Source organism: Lepidochelys kempii, chromosome 2, assembly GCF_965140285.1.
Source record: "Lepidochelys kempii isolate rLepKem1 chromosome 2, rLepKem1.hap1, whole genome shotgun sequence".
Classification (NCBI taxonomy): domain Eukaryota; kingdom Metazoa; phylum Chordata; order Testudines; family Cheloniidae; genus Lepidochelys; species Lepidochelys kempii.
Window position 1 is genome coordinate 105,596,797 of NC_136381.1, and position 26,547 is coordinate 105,623,343.

Here is a 26,547-nt window from a genome sequence, read left to right on the forward strand (position 1 = left end):
CTGAAATGAACTGTAATGTATATGATTTCATTTTAACCTCTTAATAACGCTCTTCTTTTATATTAATAAACCTTTAGTTTTTAGTTACTAAAGGATTGGCTACCAGCATGTTTTTGGGGTAAGATCTGAAGTATATTTTGACCTGGGGTCTGGTTCTTTGGAACTAGAAGAACCTAATATATGTGAGTTTTGGTTTTAATAATCATTTATGACAGAAGTCTGGTTTGTCTGGGTGGTACATGAGGGGCTAGAGGTCCTGCAGGGGACTGTCAATGGCTTCAAAATAACTAGTATAGTATTTTGGAAGCACACATTTGTTACTGGCTTGACGAAATCTTAGGATTGAATATACCACCAGTTTGGATTACATGCCCTGTTTTCTGGCAGTCTGACCCGAGACTGGCTCTCTTAGCTCTGTCCCATACCAGGCAGCGTCACAACTGGAAGGCAATGTTATCACTGTGTCATTTTAATCACCACTAGAACTTGAGTTAAATTAACACAATTCCCCCCCCCAAAATAATCCTCCCTCCCCACTCACACTACATTAAATATATACTTTTTTTCAGGAATCAGAAGAATAAGGAACACATACGGAGAGATCATCACCCCGGAGAACATTCCCTGAGAGGTCAAGGTAGGTGAGAGTGTTAGCAATCAGCTGGTTGGCACTCAGTGACTGGGAAAGGCTATTCACCCCTGCAACAAAATGTCAATATTAACTTAGTTGGGCTAAATAAAGAATTATCATAAATCCTGTCAGGACACAGTTTCAGTGAACACACTGTCAAATATCAATGGTCTCCTGCTATCAGAATTGTTAGGATTTATTTTTCTCCTACAGGGCCCAGTCTTGAAAGGTGCCACGCTCCCTCAGCTCCCATTGACTTCATTAGGGGTTCCCTACATCTAGCAGGACCAGGCCCTTAACCTGTATTACCAGATCCTTAGGAACAACCTTCTGATACATTTACTGTACCATGTATTTAGCTCAATTCTAGTGTTTTTTTTTTTTTAACATTACACACAAACTATATTTTAAGTAATGTGAAGACATCTTATTGTAAACAAGAATATTTAAACAAAAACATCTGCAGAAGGCAAATACATTAACAATTATAGTTCACTATTACTTCAAAGGCAGTTGACAAGACATAGAAGTTCAAACATTTAAATTATGTATTCACCGGTAATTTCAGAAAAATATTTGACGAACTAACATATCAGGAAATATATATTTGAACACACTGATGTACAGTATTAAATCCTGTTCAGAACAAATAAATACTTTTGGTATTAAACTGAAAAATTGTGTGTCAAGAACCAACAAATCAGCACTCCCTTCAAAGGGTTCCTAAGTTATTTAAAACAGAGATGAAGTGGACACCTCCAGCAAATGTAACTTGCATATTAGGCATGGTAGTTTATCACTGAACTCTTGAATCATTCCGGATGGCTGTAGGCTGCCTCTCAATCAGTAAGTACCTGAGAAAATCCATTAGACACACAAGCATCATTGCCTCCTATAATAGAAGGATGGATTTTATTAAGTGCTTGGTCAAAGCAACAGAGAAGACAAGTGCTTTGAATTGCTGAGCAACAGTCGGCAGCTTTTCAGACTAGACAACCATTTCATAAACACGGATTGGCAATGGATAGAAGTGCCCATCTTTCAGGTTAAAAATACGTTGAAATTCATAATGCTAGAAAGGACATAGGTTTGCCAAGGAACATATGAGGCAGAAGCTGGCAAAATCAGGAGCCACAGATGTTTAGATTTGGTGCTCTAGTTTTCCAAACACCAAAATATTAAGATGAGATCAATATTAGTACAGTAGCATGCTTGTTGGCTTCAGGGATTATTTTTGGAAATGGGCCTCTCTCTGAAAAGAGTCAGTACATGATAATATATCTGCCAAGCTTTCAAATATTCACTCTTCACTCTGCAATTTTTTTTTTATGGTAAGTCTTTGTTACTAAACACATTCCACCTGCAAACTGCAGGACTGGAACACTGTATATACAAAACGCAAGTTTTTTTTAATCTTTAACAGATCTACTTGGGCACAATGGGTTCTAGCCACATGCCCATTTTAATGAGTGTTAACAGCAGTTGTTACTATACCGAAGTAGAAAGGAGCAGTGCAGTGCGCATGTACACGCACACAAACACCATGCTATAGCCCATCCGAATAGCAACAGTAATATAGGATTCAACAGCAGCAAATGATTCTGAGAACTAGGACAATGAAGCAATGTTTGAGCTAGTTAATGTTGGGGGGCACTAGGCTAAAAAGTAGAATCACTTCTCCTTTAGGGTTTTTGTTTGTTTTTAAATGAATCAGTCTTTCATTAACGACAAAGTCACTGGATCTGATCTAAAGCCCAATGATATCAATGGGAGCCTTTTCATTGACTTCAATGAGCTCTGGATCAGGTTCAAAAAGCTGAGATTTAATTGAACCAAGCACATGGAATTTTCTATTTGAGTCAAAGCTCCAAATTGCTAAACCTCTATTAGCACTTCCCTTATTGTATACTGTGCTATTAACAGAGATCCTACTTCAGTCTGAATGAAGCCTATAATGTTGTTTCATCACACTTAGACCTAACAACTGTTAGGAACTATGAAACACCATATTTAAAGAAAGATCATCTGGGAAGTTGCTACCTGCAGTTCACTTGTCAATCTCATAAAGAAATCTCAAATCAAATGTATTTGTTAAGTAGTAAGGTAAAACAATAAGAAGGGGTTATACTGAGCTTTGGGAAGAAGTGAAAAGCATTGTAAGTGCTGCTTATTATCTCCCTAAAGCAAAAGACTGGAAAAATCCACTTGTCCAATTGCCTAGTGTTGAATAGGAAACTTTCTCAAGTGAGTCCCATCACTCACTTCAAAAATAGGCTTTTATTACAAAAATAGTTCTAACCTTTATGGTTTCAAAGATAACCTTCAAATGCAAAACAAGGTTAAATTAATGCAATGCTGTCTAAGTCAAGGGAGAGCAGACTGATAAAAGGAGCTGTAAAGACAGCACAAAAGTAGTGAAGAGGTGGAGGTATGGGAGGCAGGAAATTCACTGTTTTGAGGGGACCGCACATATAGACAAACTCTCATGAACAGCAAGATAAGTCATATCATTAGGCGAGCTGTTTTAGTCAGAACGGCATGTTTTCAATAGGAATATTGAAGGGTTACTCTAGCACAATATCCAGTGGTAAGGTCTTAGTCTCTGTAGATTTGAGCATCATTGCAGTGCAGTCTGCATTAGGGTTGTTACTAGGTCATCATTAGGCATGTTAGATGGACTCTGCTTTTGTTTTAAGACCTTTGTAAAAATAAACCACAAAAATCCCTTTGATTTTGTTCATTGCTTCAATACTCTGTTCTTGCTGATTAACATTTGGTTGAACGGTCTTGACTAATCTGACAACTGTTCTTGAGATGGGGGAAACAGATAGAATATCCCAAATGGCACTGTAGATGCCATTGGACCAAATGATGGAGCTTCAAGTGAGGAAGAGTACAGGAGGTGACTGAACATACTGGAAGCTGTGTGCACTTTTGCCAGGGTTGGATTTGGTCTAAAGACTTGAGTAAATATTTGGAGTTTTCTCCTATCCCAAGAATAAATATCAGGGTGGTCAAAATTCCTTGATTAAATGATTGTCACCAAGAACAGACTACTAACACAATGATCAGAACTAAAGTTTTATAAGGTTTTAAAGAACCAAAATTCCAGCAACCATGCCTCATGACTGGGCTAGTAAGAATCATAATACAAAACACACTGCACAACAACAAATGTCAAATCAATTTAAAGGCAACTCGCTAGTAGCGGGTCCATTTTCAAAGGTGCAGAGTTGCCTCCACCCCCAGTAGTTTCATGAGCCATCTACTAAAATGGTATGCTGAAGAAATATGTTGGATAGAGCTTTTCTTAAAAAAAGATCAGCCTGTGAAAGTTAGAAGCACTGGGGGCTCCCACATCAAAAAGCAACATCTAAAATGGTAACACAGCTTGGTTTACTGTTACAAGTGAAATGACAATTAAAGGAAGATCTAAAATCTCTTTTGTTTCACTACCCAGGATGGAAAAAACAAGTGATGCACAATATTTCATGTGGTTATACATTCTTCAATTATTTTAAGTGAGAAATTTGTGAATTAAGAAACTAAATGACCCAATCACCACAAAGCAATCTTTAAACAGTCACCCACAAACCATTTTACTTTACAAATGTGACTTACAAAAAGGATATTTCGATAAACTTTTCAAAATGCCATTTGTAAAGCTAACACAAAGTATAAGCTATTATAAAAAAACCCTGTATGCTTCAGACCTCTTCTTAAGCCATAAATGCAAGATATATTTATTCCAACAAAAAGCTAAACACAGACAGTTCTTCAATAATATAGGATCTGATCCGAATCCTATATAAGTGTAACCCACACACCTCCTGGATGTGGTGTTCTGTCTCATCTAGTGGCACCAAGACCACTTAGAGATTAATGAGTTTGCTCTACAGCCTTAGTTAAGAGGCATATGGCTTCTAGCTCATGCGGTATAGGCTCATGCATTTAGCATGAGGCAGAGGCCCCAGGTTCAATCCCGCCCATGACCAGTATCTGTTGGTGTTACAAGTGGGGCCTCATTCAGGATTTCAACTGGAAAGTCTCCGAAGCTCAGGACACGCTTCCTCAGTTATGGGAAGTATGTAACCCACACACCTCCTGGGTGTGGTGTTCTGTCCCATCTAGTGGCACCGGGACCACTTAGAGATTAATGAGATTGCTCTACAGCCTTAGCTAAGAGCCATATGGCTTTTAGCTCATGCATTTAGTTCCAGAGGCCCCAGTTTGATCCTGCCTGCCGAATACTGGGGTCTGTCGGTGTTACATTAGTCAGTGGAAAGCTTCCATCTAACTTCAGTGGGATTTGGATCAGGCCCATAATTGAAGAGCCTACTACGGGTAAGAAATAAGGTTCAGATACTCTCATAATGTCAGCCATGTAAGTAGGCAAATTAGACAGAGAGAAATAATCCAGTACACAAGAAATTATTTTACAATTATATAACAACAGGATCCATCACTACCAAAAATGTTTCATTTTACTCATTCACCAAATAGAGAAAAAGTGCAGGGTTAAGTACAAAACATACCTTTAGGTGACAATGAGGTTTTAGATAAATTTAAATGTTTCAGTCCCTTCGGGAGTTTGGCAAACTGGATACTTAGAGAGGACACACCTGTTTGAAGGGGGGAAAAAAAGAGCGTAAAAGTTTGTAGTTTTTTTGATGGCAAGTGGCTTTCAGGATTCTGAACCACTGGTATAAAAATAGACCACACAGTGAAAGTAAAAGGAGTGTAGGGTGTTCAACACCTCACAAACACAATTCAATTTCTTCTAGGGTTGGCCCAAAGATGTAGATGACAACCACCTCAAGTCCTTTTTACTTTAACATGCTTAAAGCTACCCAGTGCGTGCTTAAGTTTTTGAGGACCAAGGGTCAAAGAGAAGGTAATGTGTGTGCCATGATGTCAGCACATGGATAGTTTGAGAGCTTTATGGTTCCGCCACAGGAAAATGATAATGAAGTTAAATACAACAGTAGTGAATGTGCAGCTTCCCCAGTAATAAGGATCTCTTTGGGTCTATTGAAAAAAAGGTCAAGGTTCAACAGAGTTTCGTTAATATAGGTTAGCTAACCTTGACCTCTCTTCCTAACTGAGTCAAACCCTTTCTTCAGTAGATAAACAGGCAAAGGCGTTGCTGAAAAAGGACTGAAGTATTTTGTACAGCTGAACTAGTACTGCAGAGCAGTGTGTGTTTTGTATAAAATAATTCTGATGCAGGTAACATAGCAGAGAACTTGCTTTAGGAATCTGAAGCCTCCATTCTAGTCATAATGGTCACTTATCTCATTTAATTAGACTGATAAATATATACTGGCTGTTATACAGTCTCAAAATCACATAATAGACCATTTCCTGAATAAAAAAAGAATTAGGGCTCTGGCACCAACTATATTACTCAGCACCATTTTGCTGAAAGAAGAAACACAAAAGCCCAATTTCTCACTCTGAGGTTCTGCATTCCATAAATGTATTTTCTATTTTTAAATGGGTGATGGAATATTTAAGGAGACACCTGCTCAGTAACGATTGAACCAATTTATAAAATATTCATTACCAGAAGAAATCTATCAACAAGTAAACTGCAGCAATGCAATGAGGTGTGACATATACTTCTCTGTACCAGATCACAGGTTATAATCCAGCTAAGCTTTCCTGGGGGGAACATATATCTCTTTAAAAAGAATACACTTGCCTCTGTGCCAAAACCCAAAATGGATAATAAAAAAAAGCTAATATTGAAGTTTACTTCAATGGACATAGAAATATTTTTTCTATATTTATCATATGGTTTTATCTATCTACCTTAAGTATATAAGTGGTTATACTTCAGACATTTGTGGAATTTTTGTTTCAAGGTTTTTTTGTTGTTTCTAAAAGTGCGGTTGGCATGTATACTGACGATACATGGAGCTTTCACAGACTGTCCAAAACTCCAGGCCATATTTTGTGTATATGGTTAAGTTGTTGCCATGAGGATGCATTACTTTGGCTACTGTAAAAATACAATAGTAACTGGATGTATTCACCAACTTATTGCAAGAACAAATTCAGGTTATTTTATGAGAATATGCAAGTAACTGCACTTCACCTCTGTAGGAATTTATTGTTAGAGAAAACAAGGTGAAAAATACCTGGGATTATTTAACAAACATTTGCTTCTGGAGAAATTTCAATGAAGCACCGATTGACAATGTTTTAAACATTTTATTAACTAGTGAAATTTATTTTACATTTCCTTCCGTTTTTGTTTGAAAAAAGAGGTGGTTATTTTTGTATGGATAAGGTGTCTGTACATTGCTTAAAAACCCTTGTGACAATAGACTCAATACAGCACACTAAGATCAGGAATAAAAATCAACCCCAACTGAAGGCAGAAACAAAATATTTCTCTTGACATAAAAACCCATGCAAAGAATCTCACAAATTTTGCAAAAAACATTAAAGATGATGCAGGTATAATTTTGGACCTGCTAATCCTGGGTCATATTTAATTCTAGTGACTACTGGGTTGGGATCCTTGATACATTTTCTTTCCCAACTACACTTTACAAATCTCTTCAGCTCCACTGAAGTAAGAGACTCAAGTATTAAAAGCTTTTAAGCTACAGCCTCAGGATTTTATGTTCTCTGGCAGGTCCTCTCCACTTCTTGGTTGTAGCTGGTTCTCTGCAGGAGGCTTAAAAGCCAAATATGATTTTGATATTAAAAGGGCAGAAAGGAGGAGGGAAGGCAGTATGAGGAGAGTAAATAGTGTTCTGTTGCACCTGGGCTATTTATTGGAGTGTAGCAAATATCCTTTCCCCTTCTCTCACACTACAGCCAACGAAATTTCTAATCCAGTCAGCATCACCCACATTAGTTGCTGAGATCTTATAGCAGGGGTGGGAAAACTATGGCCCACGAGCTCCCGCTGGGGAGTGGGGTCTGGGGCTTTCCCTTTCCTGGCTGGGGTGCTGGGTCGGGAGCCGCAGCACAGGGCTTGGCCCCTGTCCTCCAGCCAGGGCGATGGGTCGGTGGTTGCACCACGTGGCTCCCGGAAGCCACAGCATGGCCCCGCTCTGGCTCCTACGCACTCCAATGGCCCCCTCCAGTGCTCCAATGGGAGCTGCAGGAGCAGTGCCTGCAGATGGGGCAGCATGCAGAGCCACCTGGCCATACCTCTGCATAGGAGCTGGAGAAGGGGCATACCACTGCTTCCAGGAGCCGCTTAAGGTAAGCGCCACTCAGAGCCGGCACTCCTCAGCCTCTCCCCATGCCCCAACTCCCTGCCCCAGCCCTGATCCCCCTCCCACTCTCCAAACCCCTCAGTCCCAGCCCAGAGCACCCTCCTATACCCCAAACTCCTCATCACCAGCCCCACTCCAGAGCCCACACCCCCAACCAGAGCCCTCACCCCCTCTGGCAACCCAACCCAAATTCTGTGAGCATTCATGGTCCACCATACAATTTCTATTCCCCAATGTGGCCCTCAGACCAAAAAGTTTGCCCACCCCTGTCTTATAGCCTCATCAGCATGAGGCCCTGGGAGCCAGTGAGCTAGGACCTAGGAAAGGTAATAATAGAGAAAAACAAACTCAGTGGAGCCATTCAAGTCTTCGAGCAGCAGGAGACTGAATTTTTTAAATCAGACTGCACCTTCAGGCAACATACAACAAAACCGGTGTCAGTTCCAGTAACAAAGCAGGAGAGAACAACCAAGCTGCAACCCGGAATACAAGGAGAGCTTGATAAAAAGACAAAAGTACAGAGATGATTTTGAACATTAAGGTGTTTAAAAGAAACCAAGGGTGAAATCCTGGCCCCATTCAAGCCAGAAGGGTCAGGATTTCATTTCTAGACTGCCAATACACTCCACAGGTACCTCTCAAAATCTGACAGTGTAATGAAGGGAATCCAACCATGATTTAACGCATTGTTCATAGTACAAAGCCATTACACTCAGCACGGTTTTTTTTAAACAGACACTAATTGTTAAATCTCAAGCAAATAAAATATTATTTTGGCATTATCTTCACACAAACACCTGTTCTGATCTTCTATTCGAGTAATCATACAATATATTTACTTGCGCTCAATAAGGTTAAAAAAAATCAATTTTAACCGTGGAAAATTACTCATTCCCTCCCTTATCATTCACACAACGGAAAACTACTACTACTACTGAATACTCTGATTGTTACATAATAACCTGGTAAACTCCAGTTCGTGTTGATGTGACAAGTTAAAAACAGAGATGTTTTCCATATTCCCTATCTGTAATTAACTATGATTTTGCATACATCTTTCTTATGACAAAGTCATATTGTTTCTTCCATTCGCGCACACAATCTCAAGTACAATTTGCACACAAAAGAGATCAGAACTCCTGAACAGGTCTTATTTTGAATTGAATGAAATGCAACATTTGCATACGGAAATTATATTTAATGTCTCTGCAATTTAAAATAGCCAAGTAACTTATTTAATTTCCGCATTTTTAAGAAGACTAAACTTTTAACTGAACGTTCAGCCGAAAAGATTTAACTAAGAAGAAACTGGTCAAAATCCAAGTTTGTACAGCCATAATTAACTATTTTGCCTACATTTTCTCTTGTACGTCATTACTTCTGTATGTTTTGAACTGTTCTTTTTGTAGCATGTGAAATACCCAGCCTGACTTATAGACAAAAGATCTTCCATTATATCAAGTCTGCTTATGCTTTTTTTTTTAAATAAAAAAGAAACACAGTGAGCTTTCCTTTTAACCAACCTAAATTCAATTATTAAAAAACAAAATCAACAACTTGTACAAAATGTGACAGCCTTTTTCTTCCTCATGACTATTTATTGTAAAGAAGTTAATGTGGTTACTACAAAGAGCTTTGGCTGGTCAAAATTGTTCAAAAAAGGCTTTTCAAATTATATGGAAATGTTCATGAAAAATATTCCCATTGTTTGAAATTCTGATTTCTCAACTAAACAATTTGAAATAAAAAATAATTTTGATTCATTTTGAAACAGTAGAATCCAACTAAAACATTTTCAAATTTGTGGGGGGATCTCCGACACACACCTTTCCCACTGTACAGAGAAAGGGAGATGGGGAGACTAACCCCCCCACATCCGTCTTCCAGTGATAAATGAAATTTTTTTGTTTTGAATTGTTTCCTCAAAAAACAATATGAAACAAAAGGTTTCACAGAACAGAATTCCTGTTTTTCAAGCAGCCCTACAAGTGATGTATTAAGGATGTGATCATGAGAATGCCCGTTGCATGAAATGCCTACGTGAAGTAAACAGGAATTCCATAGGCAGGGTACTTCCAGGATCAAGCTTAGACTGAACATTTTATTTTAATTTAAAAATACAATTTTCAGTTTTTAGGGTGGTGGGTGGAAAGAGGAGAAAGAAGAGATGGGAGTGACTTGAGTCTAAACTGAAATTTCTCGGAAATTAGGGCCTAGATTCAGCAAAGCTGAATCTTTAAGCATGTGCTTGTCTCTTGTTTTGCTGAAAAGGGACAGACTTATGTAGATGCTCAGTGTAAGGGCTGCACTGATGGGGCTAAATTTTTTGCAATATTGAACACTAGAAGGGAGCTCAAAAAATTGACAGCTTCAATGCACTTAGAAATATTTATATATGCACAGATGAATTAAAGAGGTAGTTCTAGCTACTAGAAAATATCTGGAATATATAACGCAAGGAACAAAGTTGTGTCTCACTCTCAGATGGGCCTTAAACCAATTCTATTACTTTTTAGAATAAAGTATTTGAAACCCTTTCTTCTCTCTCCACCCCAGGCACAGTGCTTCACCCCCCATCAGTTATCTTAAAAGTGATCTCTGTGAAGCCAAACAAGCCCAACTTTAATTAAATCCATGGTTACACTAAAACCATTCAACACCTATTGGTAAATCTCAAACTAATTGACATTTACAAACTAAAAGAAGAAAAGCAATTCTCACTGACCTATGAGCAACAGATATTTACGATGCAATTACACCAAGTACAATGCTCTATTATTCAGGCAAAGGGGAATGAAGTAGCACTAATCCTATTACTCTGACTGTATAAAAGGAAAAATGTAAATGTTATAGTACCTCTGTCCTCAAGAGGGTTGCTAGCAAGGTTAATTGTATGAAGTCCTGAGTTAGGATTATGGGTTAGGGCATTGGCCAGTTTCTGTGCAAAATCTCTGCAAGAAAATAAAACAAAAGAAGACTATTATATTATCTCCTACATTAACACCATATTCAGAGGCTTAAAATGACCCAATTACTGGAATGAATGGAAATGGCCAAATTTACCAGTTGCAAACATGTACAATATTTCCCTTAGTCACATCTATTTATACAATTTGCTGCCTTTCAACAGCAATCTTTTATTTATACATTATCCAATATTACACTAAAGGATGCCCATCCTAGCTCTGAATGCCTTTGAGATTATATATATTATAAAAAACAAACATAGCAAAATAGGAGTTATAAAACAAACTGTCCAAAGCAGCCCCATTTCTCCCTCCGACCACATCATTTGATCATCATGTGATCAGTACAGTTTAATCACCAGCATGCTTTCCCAGAAATCCTGCCCTCATGTGCATCAGTTCCCCATCAGTACCTGCTCAAACAAATAGGCTTTGCAGCATATCCAGAAGGTCAACAAACAGACACTCATTAAGGAGAAGGTGCTGTGTATTGGCAGGGCCTATACTGTTTTGAGCTTTAACAACTTTTTACAACTAATTTCCTCCTTCATTCTTCTCTTACCCCTTAGCCACTGTTATCACCACATTTTTGTCTGTCTTAGGGCTTGATTCAACACTCCACCCTAATTTATGTCCCTTCCTCATAGTGCCATACCCATGGACCGAAATTTCCTAACATACCCCTCCTTCCCTTTAGTGATGGAAGGGTGGCACTGACCAGGAAACCATCCAGCCAACTCTGCCAGATTTCTGCCAGCAGACAGGTCCCCATACACAAGGGTTATGCTCCCGTGGCTGCCACTTTAAGGTGACAAGCCTTGCCAAACCAAAGAATCCAGTCCTCTGGTTATTATATGCACCCCATTCTTCCAATGTGGGCTACATAGTTATTGTACCTTATTTCAGCCAACTCACTAAGCTTCTACTGCAGTGTCTCTACTCATCATTTTTCCTTTTCAACTAAAAGCCAATAGCCTTACTAGATAAGTTCTGTCCCAATTACCCATCTAAATAGTTATCAAAATGCCACTTTCTGCTTTACATAGGGACAAAGAGCGATCTATCCTCTTTATGTTAGGATACTACAGCAGTGGTTCTCAACCAGGGGTATGTGTACCCCTGTGCACAGAGATCTTCCACGGGGTATCTCAACTCATCTAGATATTTGCCTTGTTTTACAACAGGCTACATATAAAGCATTAGCGAAGTCAGTACAAACTAAAATTTCATACAATGACTTGTTTATATGGTTCTATACTGAAATGTAAGTACAATATTATTTTCCATTTGATTTATTTTATAATTATATGGTAAAAATGAAAAAGTAAACAATTTTTCAGGAATAGTGTGCTGTGATACTTGTATTTTTATGTCTGATGAAAGCAAGTAGTTTTTAAATTACATGAAACTTGGGGTACTCAAGACAAATTAGTCTTCTGAAAGGGGTACAGTAGTCTGGAAAATACTTCCCTGTATTACAGATTTGGGATAAAATTTTCAAAAGCACATAGAGTGACTTGTGTCCCATTAAAAGGTAATGGGACTTAGGCACTTTTGAAATTTACCCTTAGTAGCATTTCTCAACTTTGACTATGAAAGTGGTCATAACTCCCTAAAAATGCTTTGTCTGTAGCCTATGCCAAGTGAGGATAGCCAGTATCAATGGGATGAATACCTTTCTTCCCAGCAAAGAGACATTATAACCTGCAGAACTGACAAATACACCTTTACAGGGACAGATAGCTAATGCTGATTACAGCAGAGAAAGACAAGGTCAACATGCCAAGTACTCTGAATGTATATGGTGCTACAAAATCAAAAGTCTTAGGGATGATTGTCAGTCAAGCTCTATTAAAGTCAAAACCAGACCTATATATGACAAGTTAATGAAGGCAACGTGCAATGACAGTCAATAACCTTATAATAGTATCAAAATGTTATTTCTGTGTAAAATGACACAAAATATGAAGAAATTAATGACACAGTCAGTTACTTGTTACACTTTGAATGATGGACATTAAGGGACTGGACTGGGGATCAGGAGATGTGTTTAATTCCAACCTCTACCACAGACTTCGAGTGACCTGTGGAAAGTCACTTAATCCCTAGTGCTTAAATTTCCCATTTGCAAAACAAGGATAATACTTCCTTTTTCCCACCCTTTGTCTGGCTTGTCTATTTAGATTAATAATTCATTGAAGCAAGGACTGTCTCTTACTATCTGTCTGTCCAACTCCTAGCACAATGGGTTGGAGCAACTACATGCTATTCCAATTCTAATACAGAAGTGTGTGCTCCAAAGAGCCACAGCAAATCCTAGTTTACAAATTTAACTTTTGGGCTAATTCCTAGAGATTGTAAGAATCTGCTGTCTCTCTCACAAGAAATGGAGGTGGTTAAGGTACTGAAATAGTGCTGGAGTATTTAAGCGTGAAATTGCATTATTTCTAAAAGTTTTCATTTTTTAATGACTATTGCAAGAGGTCTATTTTTTGTTTGCTTTTCAAGTACCACAAGTAAAAATACAGAGAAGTACATTTTGTAGTTTGAATATTAGGATATATTCATTTTATCTTAACAGGCTGTGTGTCCCACCAACATAAACATCCATACCGCAATCTGTTGTCCAATAGTATTCCTTATTATAGTAAGAAACTGAACATAGCGTTTTCTAAAAGATCAAGTTTTTCATATCAACGTTGGCAACTAAGTTTTGAGAGGAAATCATGAGGTATTTGAGGTTCAAATCACTTCTAAAACTGTCTGTTCTGCACAGCTACCAACTGTTCAGCCAGCTTCCTTGTTTGTAAAGAAACAAATAAGTAGAAGGTAGACAATTTTCAATTTTCATTTTCATAGGTGCTAACACATGTAGCCCCCAGAGCCTCCAATGGAGTTTGTGAACACTTACAACCTCTGAAAAATATGACCATGAGCTCTTTGGAACAGGGTTGTAATTTTTGTATTAGCTATTTTACCAATTCTATCACAGAGTCTACTTTCTACAGTCCTATGGGTAAATCATAACTAACGTAATTTTTTTTAAAAAATTACTTACGTTCTAAGCCCGGCATTCTCTAATACCAATTCTTCCAATCGATTGGATCTACTCACCACTCTCAGAATCTGCTCACAGACATCAGTGGACTGCCATGAAAATGATATAAAATATTACTAAAGCAAAAACATTCTTACATCACTGAAAATATACAGCTGTAAGCTAGGAATAGCCTCACATAATGAGGCCCTGGCCATAACTGGGTCTCCTAGGTGTCACCACAATACAAAAAATAAATAATAGTAGCAGAAGCCTCCAAAACCCAGTAGGAGGACGTAAGATAGAATCTTTCCCAAATGAATTATTGCTAAGTGGGAAATTGGTAAGTAAGAGGCAAACTAACAGAGTCACTCAAGGTGTAGGCCAACAAAACAGGACAAAACCTTATTTCCGACAGAAAAACCATGTGATTAATAACATTACTTATTTAAAAACTTTGTGTCCATGATACTCTTTTACAGAACAGACATAATTAATAAGCCTGAACTAGAATGACCACAAAACCAGAAACAGGAGTATCATAATGCAGACCCACAAGGGACACATTCTGGCTGCAGGCACTCCATGAAAGAGCTTTGTGGTTGGGGAGTGTGCTCTGGGAATTTTAGTGTGGATCCTGCTAACCCACATAGAGCCATTACACACCCCACCACGTTTACATTAGTCATGTTTTGTAATAAGTAATTTGCATGGGCAGTTGTAGGATCCACGATGAGCCAAAACATTAGAGTAAAATAATGCTGCTTTTATGCTATTAATTTGCTAATGTTGGAGAGGGTAAAAGTGAAGAGAGAAATTTTGTACTTTTAAAATTTTACTGCAGCTGTGATCCCAAGAGCTAAACAACAAATAATACTATCGCCTCACTTGTATTTTATTCTTTGTTTTGCTTTTGAACTCTGTGGTCCCCCAACACACAAAATCAAGGTTCCATTAGAGGTCTGAAACTGAGCTTTTGTCATGACCATGACAGCTAAGATGATTTTGCTCAGGCCAATAAATCATTCCCCATTAAAAGTGCCCCCACGACACTGGTATTGGGGTCTGAGAGTTTATGCTTCTATCTGGTGTCTGACCCCACAGCTCAATCAATTTCTAAGGCTAAATTTCTTAGCCTTTTAGCTTTTCAGTATAGTTCTTAACTCATTTAAAAAAACCAAAACCTCTACAACACAGAGGGGAGAAAAATCTACTTTCAGTCCTCCTTTTAAATAATGCAGATTGTACTGGTGTTTTAAGGACTGTCACTTTTCTATCACCACAGGCATGGATTCTGCACTCTATTTTTTAGGTAACTCAGAATATGATCAATGTTGGTTTACCAGTGTGATTACAAAGAAGTGCTTTAATCGGTTGGTGAGAAAGGTACAGTTATGTCTACCAAAGACAGTGTCATAGTGGGAGATGCAAAGAGCAGTACATAGTATTGATTCTGGATTTGTTTTTCTTAAACTGGCTCTCTGTAATGACATTATAACATGGATTTAGCAATCAATCATCTTTTGTATTATCCTCCAGATATTTTTGACTGCCAGTTTCAGTGCATGGAATTAAGGAGTTACATTAAGAACTGCCTTTATTTTAGAGCTGTACAAAACTTGCTAATTGGATTCAACCAGTTTCAGCAAATCAAAGCCACTAGGTTCTGTTTGCTAAGATTGTGTCCCCTGTGGTTTGTTTGAAAAGTTTTATGTTTGTACAAACCCCAGAATGCCAAAGAAACCTCAAGAAAATCCCAGCAAAATAGAACAGTTTCCTAAAGAAACCATAGTTGTATCACTCTTTCCCTCTATATAGATTCTCTAATACACCCCCTCCCCAAACACGGCCCCATGTCCCTCATCATCACTTTGCCCCACCAGCAACCCCTTCAGGTGCCTTTTTGGTGGGCCTCAGTTGGTTGACTGAGCCCATCACTGGCTCACTCCCAGATTTTCAGGCGATGGACATCAACTAAGCTTGTTATTAAACCCCTCCACACAAACGTCCATATTGGTGTCCTGAGAAAAGGACAAATGTCTGACAGCAACCCTAATCAGCTATGGAACAGGAAATAGTCTGAGCACTGCTGATTTTTAGGTTTCCATGCTAAAAGGTTTCACACCACTGTAGCTAGCTTAGTTATCATGAAAACAAAAGGGCTAATTGTCACTCAAATTGAGAGACAAGGTGGAATAGGTACTATCGTTTTTGGACCAACTTCTGTAAGCAAGAGAGACAAGCTTTCGAGCTTGGCACTTTCTACCCTGGCACTTTCATTGTTAAAACTTTTGTCGCTCAGAAGTATGAAAAAACCACCCCCCTGAATGACAAAAGTTTTAATGACGAATAGCACCAGGTGGACAGCGCTTCGGCAATGGGAGATGCTCTCTCCTGGCAACAAAGAGCAGCTACACTGCACACTTTATAACAGCACGGCTGCAGCGGCACAGCCATGCCGTTAAGGCGTGCAGTGTAGACATGACCTACACAGAGCTCTTCTTCAAGCCTGGGAAAGGAAGTGTCATAGCTAAACACCAGGTGGAACAGATTGTTTAGCATAAGCAGTTAACACATATCCTAAGGAACCATTCAAGGTAGACTGGCCCATTAACACCTCTTGCATTCAAGAGACAAAAAAAGAGGGTTAGTGGATTACAGATTGTTGTAATAAGCCATAAATCCAGAGTCTTTATTCAGTCCATGATTTTTAGTATCTAGCAGAGTTATGAATTAAAGCATCCAGGTTTATCTTTGAAAGCATTGTGTAGCTTTCTTTTGAGGATGAGAACTGATAGGTCAGACAGTGATCACTTTGTGAAAAACGTACCCACAGGAGCTCTGTGTGACTCAAAAGCTTGTCTCTCTTCCAACAGAAGTTGGTCCAAGAAAAGATATTACCTCTCCTACCTTGTCTCTCTTAATATCCTGGGACCAAAATGGATACAACTACACTGCATATTCCAACTGAGAGTCAGATAAGGCAGTACGAAGTAGAACTCGTTGAAAGATTGGATATTTTACCCTGCAGAAAATTTTGACAAAATTAAGACAAAAGTTTAGTTATCTATATTTTCAACATAAAATTTTGATTTTGGCAGAAATGCAAATACCCAAAGTTTTCAGCTAAAAATCAAAGATTCCAATTTAAAAATGCTGCTGTAGTACCTCATGGGAGTTGTAGTTTGGATACCTTATGTTCCCATTCTCCTCTATAGGGCAGATTCCCTGGTCAGAATACGTCTCTCATGATGCACCACAGTCCCCCTCTTGGTGAGGGGTGCATCATTGGAGATGTAGTCCAGCTAGGAACCCAGGCCCACAGAGGAGAATAGGGACATGAGGCATCAGAACTTCAAATCCCATTAAATACTGTAGTGGGATGTCCACATCGAACTATTCCATCATTAGTAGAAATAGCACAGTCTTTGGGTGCTTGCGGGGTTTGGGTTTTTCTGAAGAAAAATGGAATTTTCCACAGAAAGCAGACACTTCTTGAGAATTTTTTTTTTTTTTTTGACAAAAACCCAATTTTCCATCACAAGCAATTTTGATGGAAAATTTTTGACCAGCCCTAATACTGAGCAAGCCTCTCTGAATAGCTTTAACAATATACTTCAGTTGAGGCTTGCAATACTACACTATTTCAGTTTCAGTCCTGAGTCTCTGAAGCAGAGACTACCTATTGTGCCACATGCTTTGGTGGTGGTTTTATGATGCTAGAACAAGATAACCCAGCTCAACTCCACCTCACTTTAACGACAGGATTTGAAACTAGGTCTCCAAAGAAGAAAGGAAAGTGCACTTTCTACATTTATTCTTAAGCCTCTTAAAGTTATTTTCAGATACCACAGCTTTCAGTACATCACTAGCAATCAGGTTTTCATGTAATGTGACACTACTGAGGGAAAAGCTACAAGCAAATTTTTGAGGTCAATAACTTTGCACCAATTCACATTAGCAGAGAATTTGGTCCTTCATTTTTAAGATCCCCAGACTCCAATCCTAGACCTGAAGAAAGATTTTTGGGCAGGTGTGAAAAACAATGTGTCTGGGAGGATTAACCTTCACTTTTTAAATAAAGCTATTTTGATGTATTAAGTTTAAAGTCATCTAATAATCAGCCATTTTTAACAGCTTCTTCCAGTCCAGCTTGCTGGTTTGGTGGAACAATGTAATTATCTTACATGATTACATATTTATGATTATATCTGACTGTCTTCACTACAAGAAAGTGGATGCTTCTTTTAATCAGGATGTAATGCAGAGTGAGAGGAAAGCCTACTTTCACAGTGCAGAAGCAGTGCAAACACAATCCAAATATCCCTTACCCCCCCAAAATGGTTTCTTATTTAGTCACATAGTACTGCTGAAAACAGCTAAAAATAAGCAATGAACTATTTTGTGGCATCACTATATTCAAATAAACTTTGTAAACTTTATTAACTAAATGTTATTGAAAGCTGATTTTTAGAAAAATTATTTTCCAGCAGACTAAGTCTACTCAGCTTTCCATTGATGAATAAATGCATCTTTCTGAGAAGGGTTACAGTGTGCTATAAAATACAGCAAAGTCGGATAACAGTAGATGCACCTTCATTTTATTACTTACTAATTTCAGATCCTTAGAGGACAGCTTTGTAAACCACTGATTGTATTCCAGGGCAGCAACTATAGGTATTAAGTCTCTAGAAAAAGAAAAATGTTTTTACACATTGTTCACACTTATTGTCAAGCTGGTCAGCTGAACACTTACTCTTATACTTAATTTACTTTGACTCTTTCTTAATAAATAGTCAATCATCAGGATTTTAGAAAGCTCTCCATTCTAAAAATACAAATAGTGGTGGGGGAAATCAATTGGATTTGATATGACTTGACTTAATTTTAATATGAACATTTGACTGGTCAAATAATATTCATATGAATATTTAAACCAGGAAATTGTCTGAGCTGCCATCCCTAGTCATACCTTACTTTTTTTCAGCCTATGACATATTTAAGCTTCTTAATCACCATTAATTATAGTTGAGCATGATCCTAAAAGCTTTTTGGCAGCCTGATGATTTAATATAATTCTGTGACTGACTAATTCTAGTCAGCATCTCCTTGTCTCTTCTCTCAAGTCATATTCCCAAAGGAAATAAGGGCCGTGCAAAAGGATAATGTAACTTTCAGCAAAAACCCTCTCCTAATTGTAAAAGGGATTTCACAAATGAAATTCTAAATGATTCCTGTTCCCTTATTCTAAGATTCTTAATTTGATCTGCTCCCCTTCTGTTAATTTCTCCACAAATAAACACTGATAAAGGCATGCTGTAAAAACCTTTGCATGCAACACCGGAGCAGAATAACATATCAAATATTATCATAGCATTTAGTATGCTATGTAGTACAACTCAGCAGTCAGATAATCTTTCCCTCCCCCACATTAATATATATGGACACACACACACAAATCACTCTATAAACCCTTGCCTTGCATGGTAGAAACAGGACATACAGTAGAACCTCAGAGTTATGAACACCTCAGGAAGGGAGGTTGTTCATAACTCTGGAATGTTTGCAACTCTGAAGAAAATGTAATGATTGTTCTTTCAATAGCTTATTTAATTTAAATGAAACAAGCAAAGAAACTGTTTCCTTACCTTTTTTTAAAAAAAAATTTGACCTTTCCCCATTTTTGTAGAAGTAGTTTACTACTAACACAGTACTGTACTGCATTTTCTTTTTTTGAGTCTCTGCTGCTGCCTGTGTACTTCTGGTTCCAAATGAGGTGTGTGGTTGACCGGGCAGTTCATAACTTTGGTGTTCATAACTCTGAGGTTCTACTGTAGCTACTCTACATGTAATTATTCTAAATCCTACTAGTGCTAGTGCAAACTGAACTTCAATCCTCATGGGGCATAATTTGTAAATATTAGCCTTTTTGACCGTTCTTTTGCAAGCTTTTCATCCAGGAGCATGCATTGGCAGGCATCTTCTCTGTACACACAGCTCCTCTTTCTTTTACGTTCCCCCCATTTACCTGTTTTATTTCAATCATTTTTGGCAGGGATATTAAACAAGTGTAGACTCAGATGCACCTGTGATTCTCATGAATGTTTCAGACAAACATTGACTAGATTATGTTCTTTCAGGAACTGTAGATTTCTATATTCTGAAATATAAGTCCATCTCTAAAGCAGTAAGAGAATATTTTGCTGCACAACATCAATGTTGTACACCAACTGTAAAGCTAATATACAAGAAGGTTATTTGTATACTCTAGCTTAGATATAGAAATATGGTACACCACAAGGAATAGGCCTATCGCCAGTGTTGTTCAATATATACATGAAATCTCTCGGTGAATTCATTTCCAAACATATAGTGCAGTATCATTGGTGTGATGATGATGATACACAAGGATTTCTCTCTTGTCCAATAGCCTCTGCAATTTTGGTCTCAGCTGTGAAGTGGTATTTGAATATTGTTAGATGTATAAATCAGGACTATTTCATCTTCAAGCCTGGAAAAACAGATGTCTTGCTGTTGACTCAGCTATACAAAACAAGCTTGTTTCTCCTGTGTGGCTCCACTTGATGGGATTAGTATGAAGGTAATGATTCAGGTTAAGAACCTTGGTGTCTCTTTTGTCATTGCCCTGGTCTTGGAAAGCTATGCATGGAACATGGTACAAACGCAGACTTATTTTTCAGTTGTGCAGTTTTTGTGTCAGGTACACATATTTACACCATAATGACCTCGCAACAGTAGCATACAAACTTTGTGGTCAGACGAGCAACTGTTACAATTCCTTCTTTGCAAGGTTTTCAGTAATGCTGCCCCATCAACCAACTACAACTTATTCAACATGATTGCTCACTCATTTGAGATATCGTGATCCTAAAAAAATCCGTTATTTAAACATTGTCTGCCTAAAAAGTGATGGGATAACTCTAAACTGACACTGCTGGATTTATAAATCCTTATCCTTAATTCCTGCCCCTAATTATATTCAACACCTACTCTTAGCGACTTATATGACTGATAGGAATACCTGCGCGCTCACTCAACTCAGCTGTCTAGGGCTCCTATCTTCTCACCCATCATGCCTGAAGATGGCAAGAAAGTTACTTTTTACTGTGTAGAACTTGCTCCCCATGGAAATCTACCTAATTTCATCCTTCACATTTCAGAAAAACCTTAGTATATTTTTGTTAAATTTTATTTGAAAAGGTGCTTCTGAATGCTGTCAGCCCTGTGTCCATTACTTTCCCTCATTCCAATCTATTTCTTTCCTGTTCTTAATTCTCTTCTCCCCCTCACTCATTCTTGAGATTTCAATTTTTTAAAAATATTTTATAATTTTTTTTATTACATTTTGTTGTGATTACATTGTATACGCTGTACAGTGACATCAGTGCTTTTGCTGGGAAATGAGAACGAATACTAAATAAAATGATTAATTATTGACCATTTCCAAAAATGGAGATTTTCCACAACCTTTCTTCACTAATTTATATTTAGCTGGTCGTATTTATAAGTTACTGTGTTAGCTACTTCACTATTGAAAAATAAAGGGTTATTTACTAAAAGAATACTGTACACAACACAAAAGCATTGAAGGGAATGCAAAAAATCTCAGCAAGTCTCAACAATGCCAAGTTTTGCCACCACATGCATGTTTTTCAACACCTCTGCCCCCAGTGTGTTTAAAAGTAGTGAGAAATCTAAATACGGAAATATTTTTAAAACAAAGAACACACGTCTCCAACTGAAGGTTGTTCACACTTCCCCCCAGACAATTCATAGGACGTTCAAACATACTAAAATATATGCTTCCCAGGTGAATATTCTGATGCAAAGCTAAGCAAGTTCTTCTCACTTTGTGTGTGTGTGTGTATGTGCGCGCACGCGCAAGTTAAACAATCTTTTGGTTCACAGCACAATACACCTTTGAATAAAACATAAGAAGGAGCATTCCCATGTGGCAAACTCTATTATACACTGCTACTGTGTTAGACAACCTTGGCTCCCAAACTCTTTATCTATAATTCATGAAAGTTTATGCTGACCTCTTGCAGAAATGTGCACCCGCAAAACAGGCTTAACAGAAATATTTTACATTGTAGGAAAAATATAAAAAGCATTTGTGCAGTGCCTGGAATGCATGGTAACAATCAAGGTAGTAACAAACGGGTAGTGATCAATGGCTCCATGTCTAGTTGGCAGCCGGTGTCAAGTGGAGTGCCCCAGGGGTCGGTCCTGGGGCCGGTTTTGTTCAATATCTTCATAAATGATCTGGAGGATGGTGTGGATTGCACGCTCAGCAAATTTGCGGATGATACTAAACTGGGAGGAGTGGTAGATACGCTGGAGGGCAGGGATAGGATACAGAGGGACCTAGACAAATTGGAGGATTGGGCCAAAAGAAATCTGATGAGGTTCAATAAGGATAAGTGCAGGGTCCTGCACTTAGGACGGAAGAACCCAATGCACAGCTACAGACTAGGGACCGAATGGCTAGGCAGCAGTTCTGTGGAAAAGGACCTAGGGGTGACAGTGGACGAGAAGCTGGATATGAGTCAGCAGTGTGCCCTTGTTGCCAAGAAGGCCAATGGCATTTTGGGATGTATAAGTAGGGGCATAGCGAGCAGATCGAGGGACGTGATTGTCCCCCTCTATTCGACATTGGTGAGGCCTCATCTGGAGTACTGTGTCCAGTTTTGGGCCCCACACTACAAGAAGGATGTGGATAAATTGGAGAGAGTCCAGCGAAGGGCAACAAAAATGATTAGGGGTCTGGAACACATGACTTATGAGGAGAGGCTGAGGGAACTGGGATTGTTTAGTCTGCAGAAGAGAAGAATGAGGGGGGATTTGATAGCTGCTTTCAACTACCTGAGAGGTAGTTCCAGAGAGGATGGTTCTAGACTATTCTCAGTGGTGGAAGAGGACAGGACAAGGAGTAATGGTCTCAAGTTGCAGTGGGGGAGGTTTAGGTTGGATATTAGGAAAAACTTTTTCACTAGGAGGGTGGTGAAACACTGGAATGCGTTGCCTAGGGAGGTGGTGGAATCTCCTTCCTTAGAAGTTTTTAAGGTCAGGCTTGACAAAGCACTGGCTGGGATGATTTAATTGGGGATGGGTCCTGCTTTTGAGCAGGGGGTTGGACTAGATGACCTCCTGAGGTCCCTTCCAACCCTGATATTCTATGATTCTATGACTCTAAGGTAGGGTCAACACTTCAGTTCCTATCACCATGCCATATCACTCTACTGTTACCTCACAAGACAGGATGCTGAACTACAATAGTTTTCATGGTATTTTAGTGATCCTGACAGTCTGGTCTGAAGGATATAAGATAGTACTGCAAAAATCAAGACTCTCATTAAAGTTGGTAAATTATTATTTTTGTTGCTTATTCATAGCATCCTCGGTGTTCTAGACACATTACAAAACACATACAAATATACTTTTTGCCCTAAAAATCTTAGGCTCAGACTGTGATCTCAGACCTCATAACTAGTATCTTTAATTGATACCAAAAGATCTTGGCTTCCCAATAGTTTGTACCAGCAACTTAGCATGTTTTCACCCACAAGTTCTCCCTTAGCTAATTTCTAAATTTCTAATGGGATGCTGCAGTGGTCTTGTCCTGACATCACAAGAGGCTTTGTGACTTGTAAATGTCCCTTAATAACTACTGGATCTTTGATCTGAAGCAGTAATAAGTAATCTCCTAGAAGTTATCTTAAAATGATATTCTGATTCCCTATCTATTAATCTTTGGACCACAAAACTCAATGTTCCATTCTCTGGTGCATCTTCTGCAACACAATTGCATGTGCTCGAATAAGTTTGTTAGTCAATTTTTTTCAGATACTAGGACACCTGTCATCCAAACCAGCTGATTTGTACCATACATGCTTCAGTTTTTCAAGTATTGCCTTTATCTGCTCATCAATAGATAATACTTTTACAGGATCTTCCTTACTTACTAATGGTTCAAACTTCTTTTCTATATAAGTAAGGAGGTCAGCTATTTTTAAATAATTTTTCATAACCTCATCTCATTTACTGATGGACCCTTACATTCTCTCTGGTATTTTTCACCTGCAATACATTTTAAAAAAGAAAAGGAGTACTTGTGGCACCTTAGAGACTAACCAATTTATTTGAGCATGAGCTTTCGTGAGCTACAGCTCACTTCATCAGATGTTTACCGTGGAAACTGCAGCAGACTTTATATACACACAGAAATCATGAAACAATACCTCCTCCCACCCCACTGTCCTGCTGGTAATAGCTTATCTAAAGTGATCAACAGGTGGGACATTTCCAGCACAAATCCAGGTTTTCTCACCCTCCACCCCCCCACACAAATTCACTCTCCTGCTGGTGCTAGCCCATCCAAAGTGACAACTCTTTACATAATCAAGTCGGGCTATTTCCTGCATAGATCAAGGTTCTCTCACATCCCCCCCACCCCCATACACACACAAACTCACTCTCCTGCTGGTAATAGCTCATCTAAACTGACCATTCTCCAGGTTTAAATCCAAGTTAAACCAGAACATCTGGGGGGGGGGGTTTTTTCCTACCCCCCCCCCCAGATGTTCTGGTTTAACTTGGATTTAAACCTGGAGAATGGTCAGTTTAGATGAGCTATTACCAGCAGGAGAGTGAGTTTGTGTGTGTATGGGGGTGGGGGGGATGTGAGAGAACCTTGATCTATGCAGGAAATAGCCCGACTTGATTATGTAAAGAGTTGTCACTTTGGATGGGCTAGCACCAGCAGGAGAGTGAATTTGTGTGGGGGGGTGGAGGGTGAGAAAACCTGGATTTGTGCTGGAAATGTCCCACCTGTTGATCACTTTAGATAAGCTATTACCAGCAGGACAGTGGGGTGGGAGGAGGTATTGTTTCATGATTTCTGTGTGTATATAAAGTCTGCTGCAGTTTCCACGGTAAACATCTGATGAAGTGAGCTGTAGCTCACGAAAGCTCATGCTCAAATAAATTGGTTAGTCTCTAAGGTGCCACAAGTACTCCTTTTCTTTTTGCGAATACAGACTAACACGGCTGTTCCTCTGAAACAATACATTTTAAATTATTATGCTCCTTTATCTGTTTGGCTTGTATGGAATTATTCTGCTTTTTTGCTGTCCTTATCTTGCCTCAGGAAACCCTGACTGAATATTCTTATTTGCCTGCCTCCTGCATTTCTCTTTTCCATTATAAGATTTTAAACCCCGGCTTTCTGGCAGATTCTTATTTCTTTCATTCTTCTATCAGTGAAACTGCCACACCTTAATTATAGTGTCTCAAGGTTTCCCTGTTTTCTTCCATGCTGGTGGAATTTAAATTAAATATTTCTTCCCACTACATCTTACATACTAAATGTATTCAAAATTAGCTTTCCTGAAAACTACTATCCTTATACTGCTGCACTTGGTGAACCAAATTTCGTACTTAGCAAATTCAAGCAGCTCATAGTCACTGTTTCCACGATCCCCAATTATTCTCAATTAGTTATTTTTTCCATCAGTGAGCACATCCAGGATGACTTCCATTCCAGCCGAAATCTCTACCTTCCGAACAACAGGTAACTTCTAAATTTTCTGCAGACTTTTGGCAAAAATAATTTCCCCTACTCCACACACAAGGGGAAGGAGACTCTGCAGGAGCAAAGGCTACACAGTTTGCTTCTTCACTTTATCTAGGAGACTTAGAAAGGAACTTTCGAGTTGTGGTGCCCCAGACAAAAAAAATCTATTAGCTAATTTCATCTGTAAGTCAAATTAAAAAAGGTGAACTCAGACAGAAAAAAAAAACCCACATAGCAAACTCACCACACTACCCTTGTGGAAAAAATGCAAGTAAGCAAGCTCCAAAATGAAGTGTGCTCTGCATGGTTTTTGTGCTGATGGGGAAGAACGGCTTTGTGGAAGCTAAACTGAGCGGTAAGACCACTCCATTAGGTAACCCCCAACTGACAGCTCTCACAGTGTCTCCATTTTACATGGGAAAGGAGCAACCCTTTACGAAGGACTAGTTAAGATGAAAGGAGAAAATTATGACTTTCAGAGTATTACAACTACTCCTGTGGGAATTCTGTGCCACTGCATACATGCAGAATTCATGTCCTCTGCAATTTTTTTTTTTTTCCTCTGCAGAAAATACATTATGCCGGAGAGGCGCTGCAGTTATGCCTTTCGCCCACCAGGGGCTGCTGTGGCATCAGACGGAGGGCAATCAGCTCATCAGCTGTAGCAGCCAGCAGTCGACAGGGAGGAGGAGAAGGTGCGTTTCTCACAGGGCCAGGTAAAGAGGCATGGGATATAGGGGGGGGGGACGGGAGAAACGGGACACACAGACAGAGCAGGGCACATGGGGCTGCAGGGGGTCACAAAGACTAGGGTTCAGAAGAGCTAGTGGGGGTGACAGACTGGGGCAAGGACTGAATGGGAATGGGGATGCAAAGCCACATGGGGACTCGGGGGTGGCTGAGTGGGGGTGCAGAGACACATGGGATGGGGCAGATGTGCCTGACTGAATGGGAAAGGCTAGGAGTCAGTCAGAGTCTGCATGGGGGAGGCTCCTTAACAACCCCTTCCTCCCCCTCAATCCCCCCAAAATCCCCAGCTCCATGCTTCTCCCACCCACACCCAACAACCCTTCAGGTTC

At 39.1% G+C, this 26,547-nt stretch overlaps 1 protein-coding gene across 5 annotated transcripts in view; it reads right to left on the reverse strand.

Moving 5' to 3' along the window:
• Positions 1-26,547, reverse strand: part of CARMIL1 (capping protein regulator and myosin 1 linker 1) — a 256,105-nt gene that overhangs the window by 108,157 nt on the left and 121,401 nt on the right. For all 5 annotated transcript variants that reach the window (XR_012157297.2, XM_073331850.2, XM_073331849.2 and 2 more), the window contains 5 exons: positions 18,485-18,560; positions 13,894-13,982; positions 10,726-10,820; positions 5,167-5,253; positions 596-699 (listed from right to left, as the gene is read on the reverse strand). Coding sequence is in view for 4 of the 5 variants with exons in the window: in XM_073331850.2 (XP_073187951.1) it covers positions 596-699; positions 5,167-5,253; positions 10,726-10,820; positions 13,894-13,982; positions 18,485-18,560 (451 nt within the window). In the remaining variant the exon portion in view is untranslated. The remainder of the gene's footprint in view (positions 1-595; positions 700-5,166; positions 5,254-10,725; positions 10,821-13,893; positions 13,983-18,484; positions 18,561-26,547) is intronic.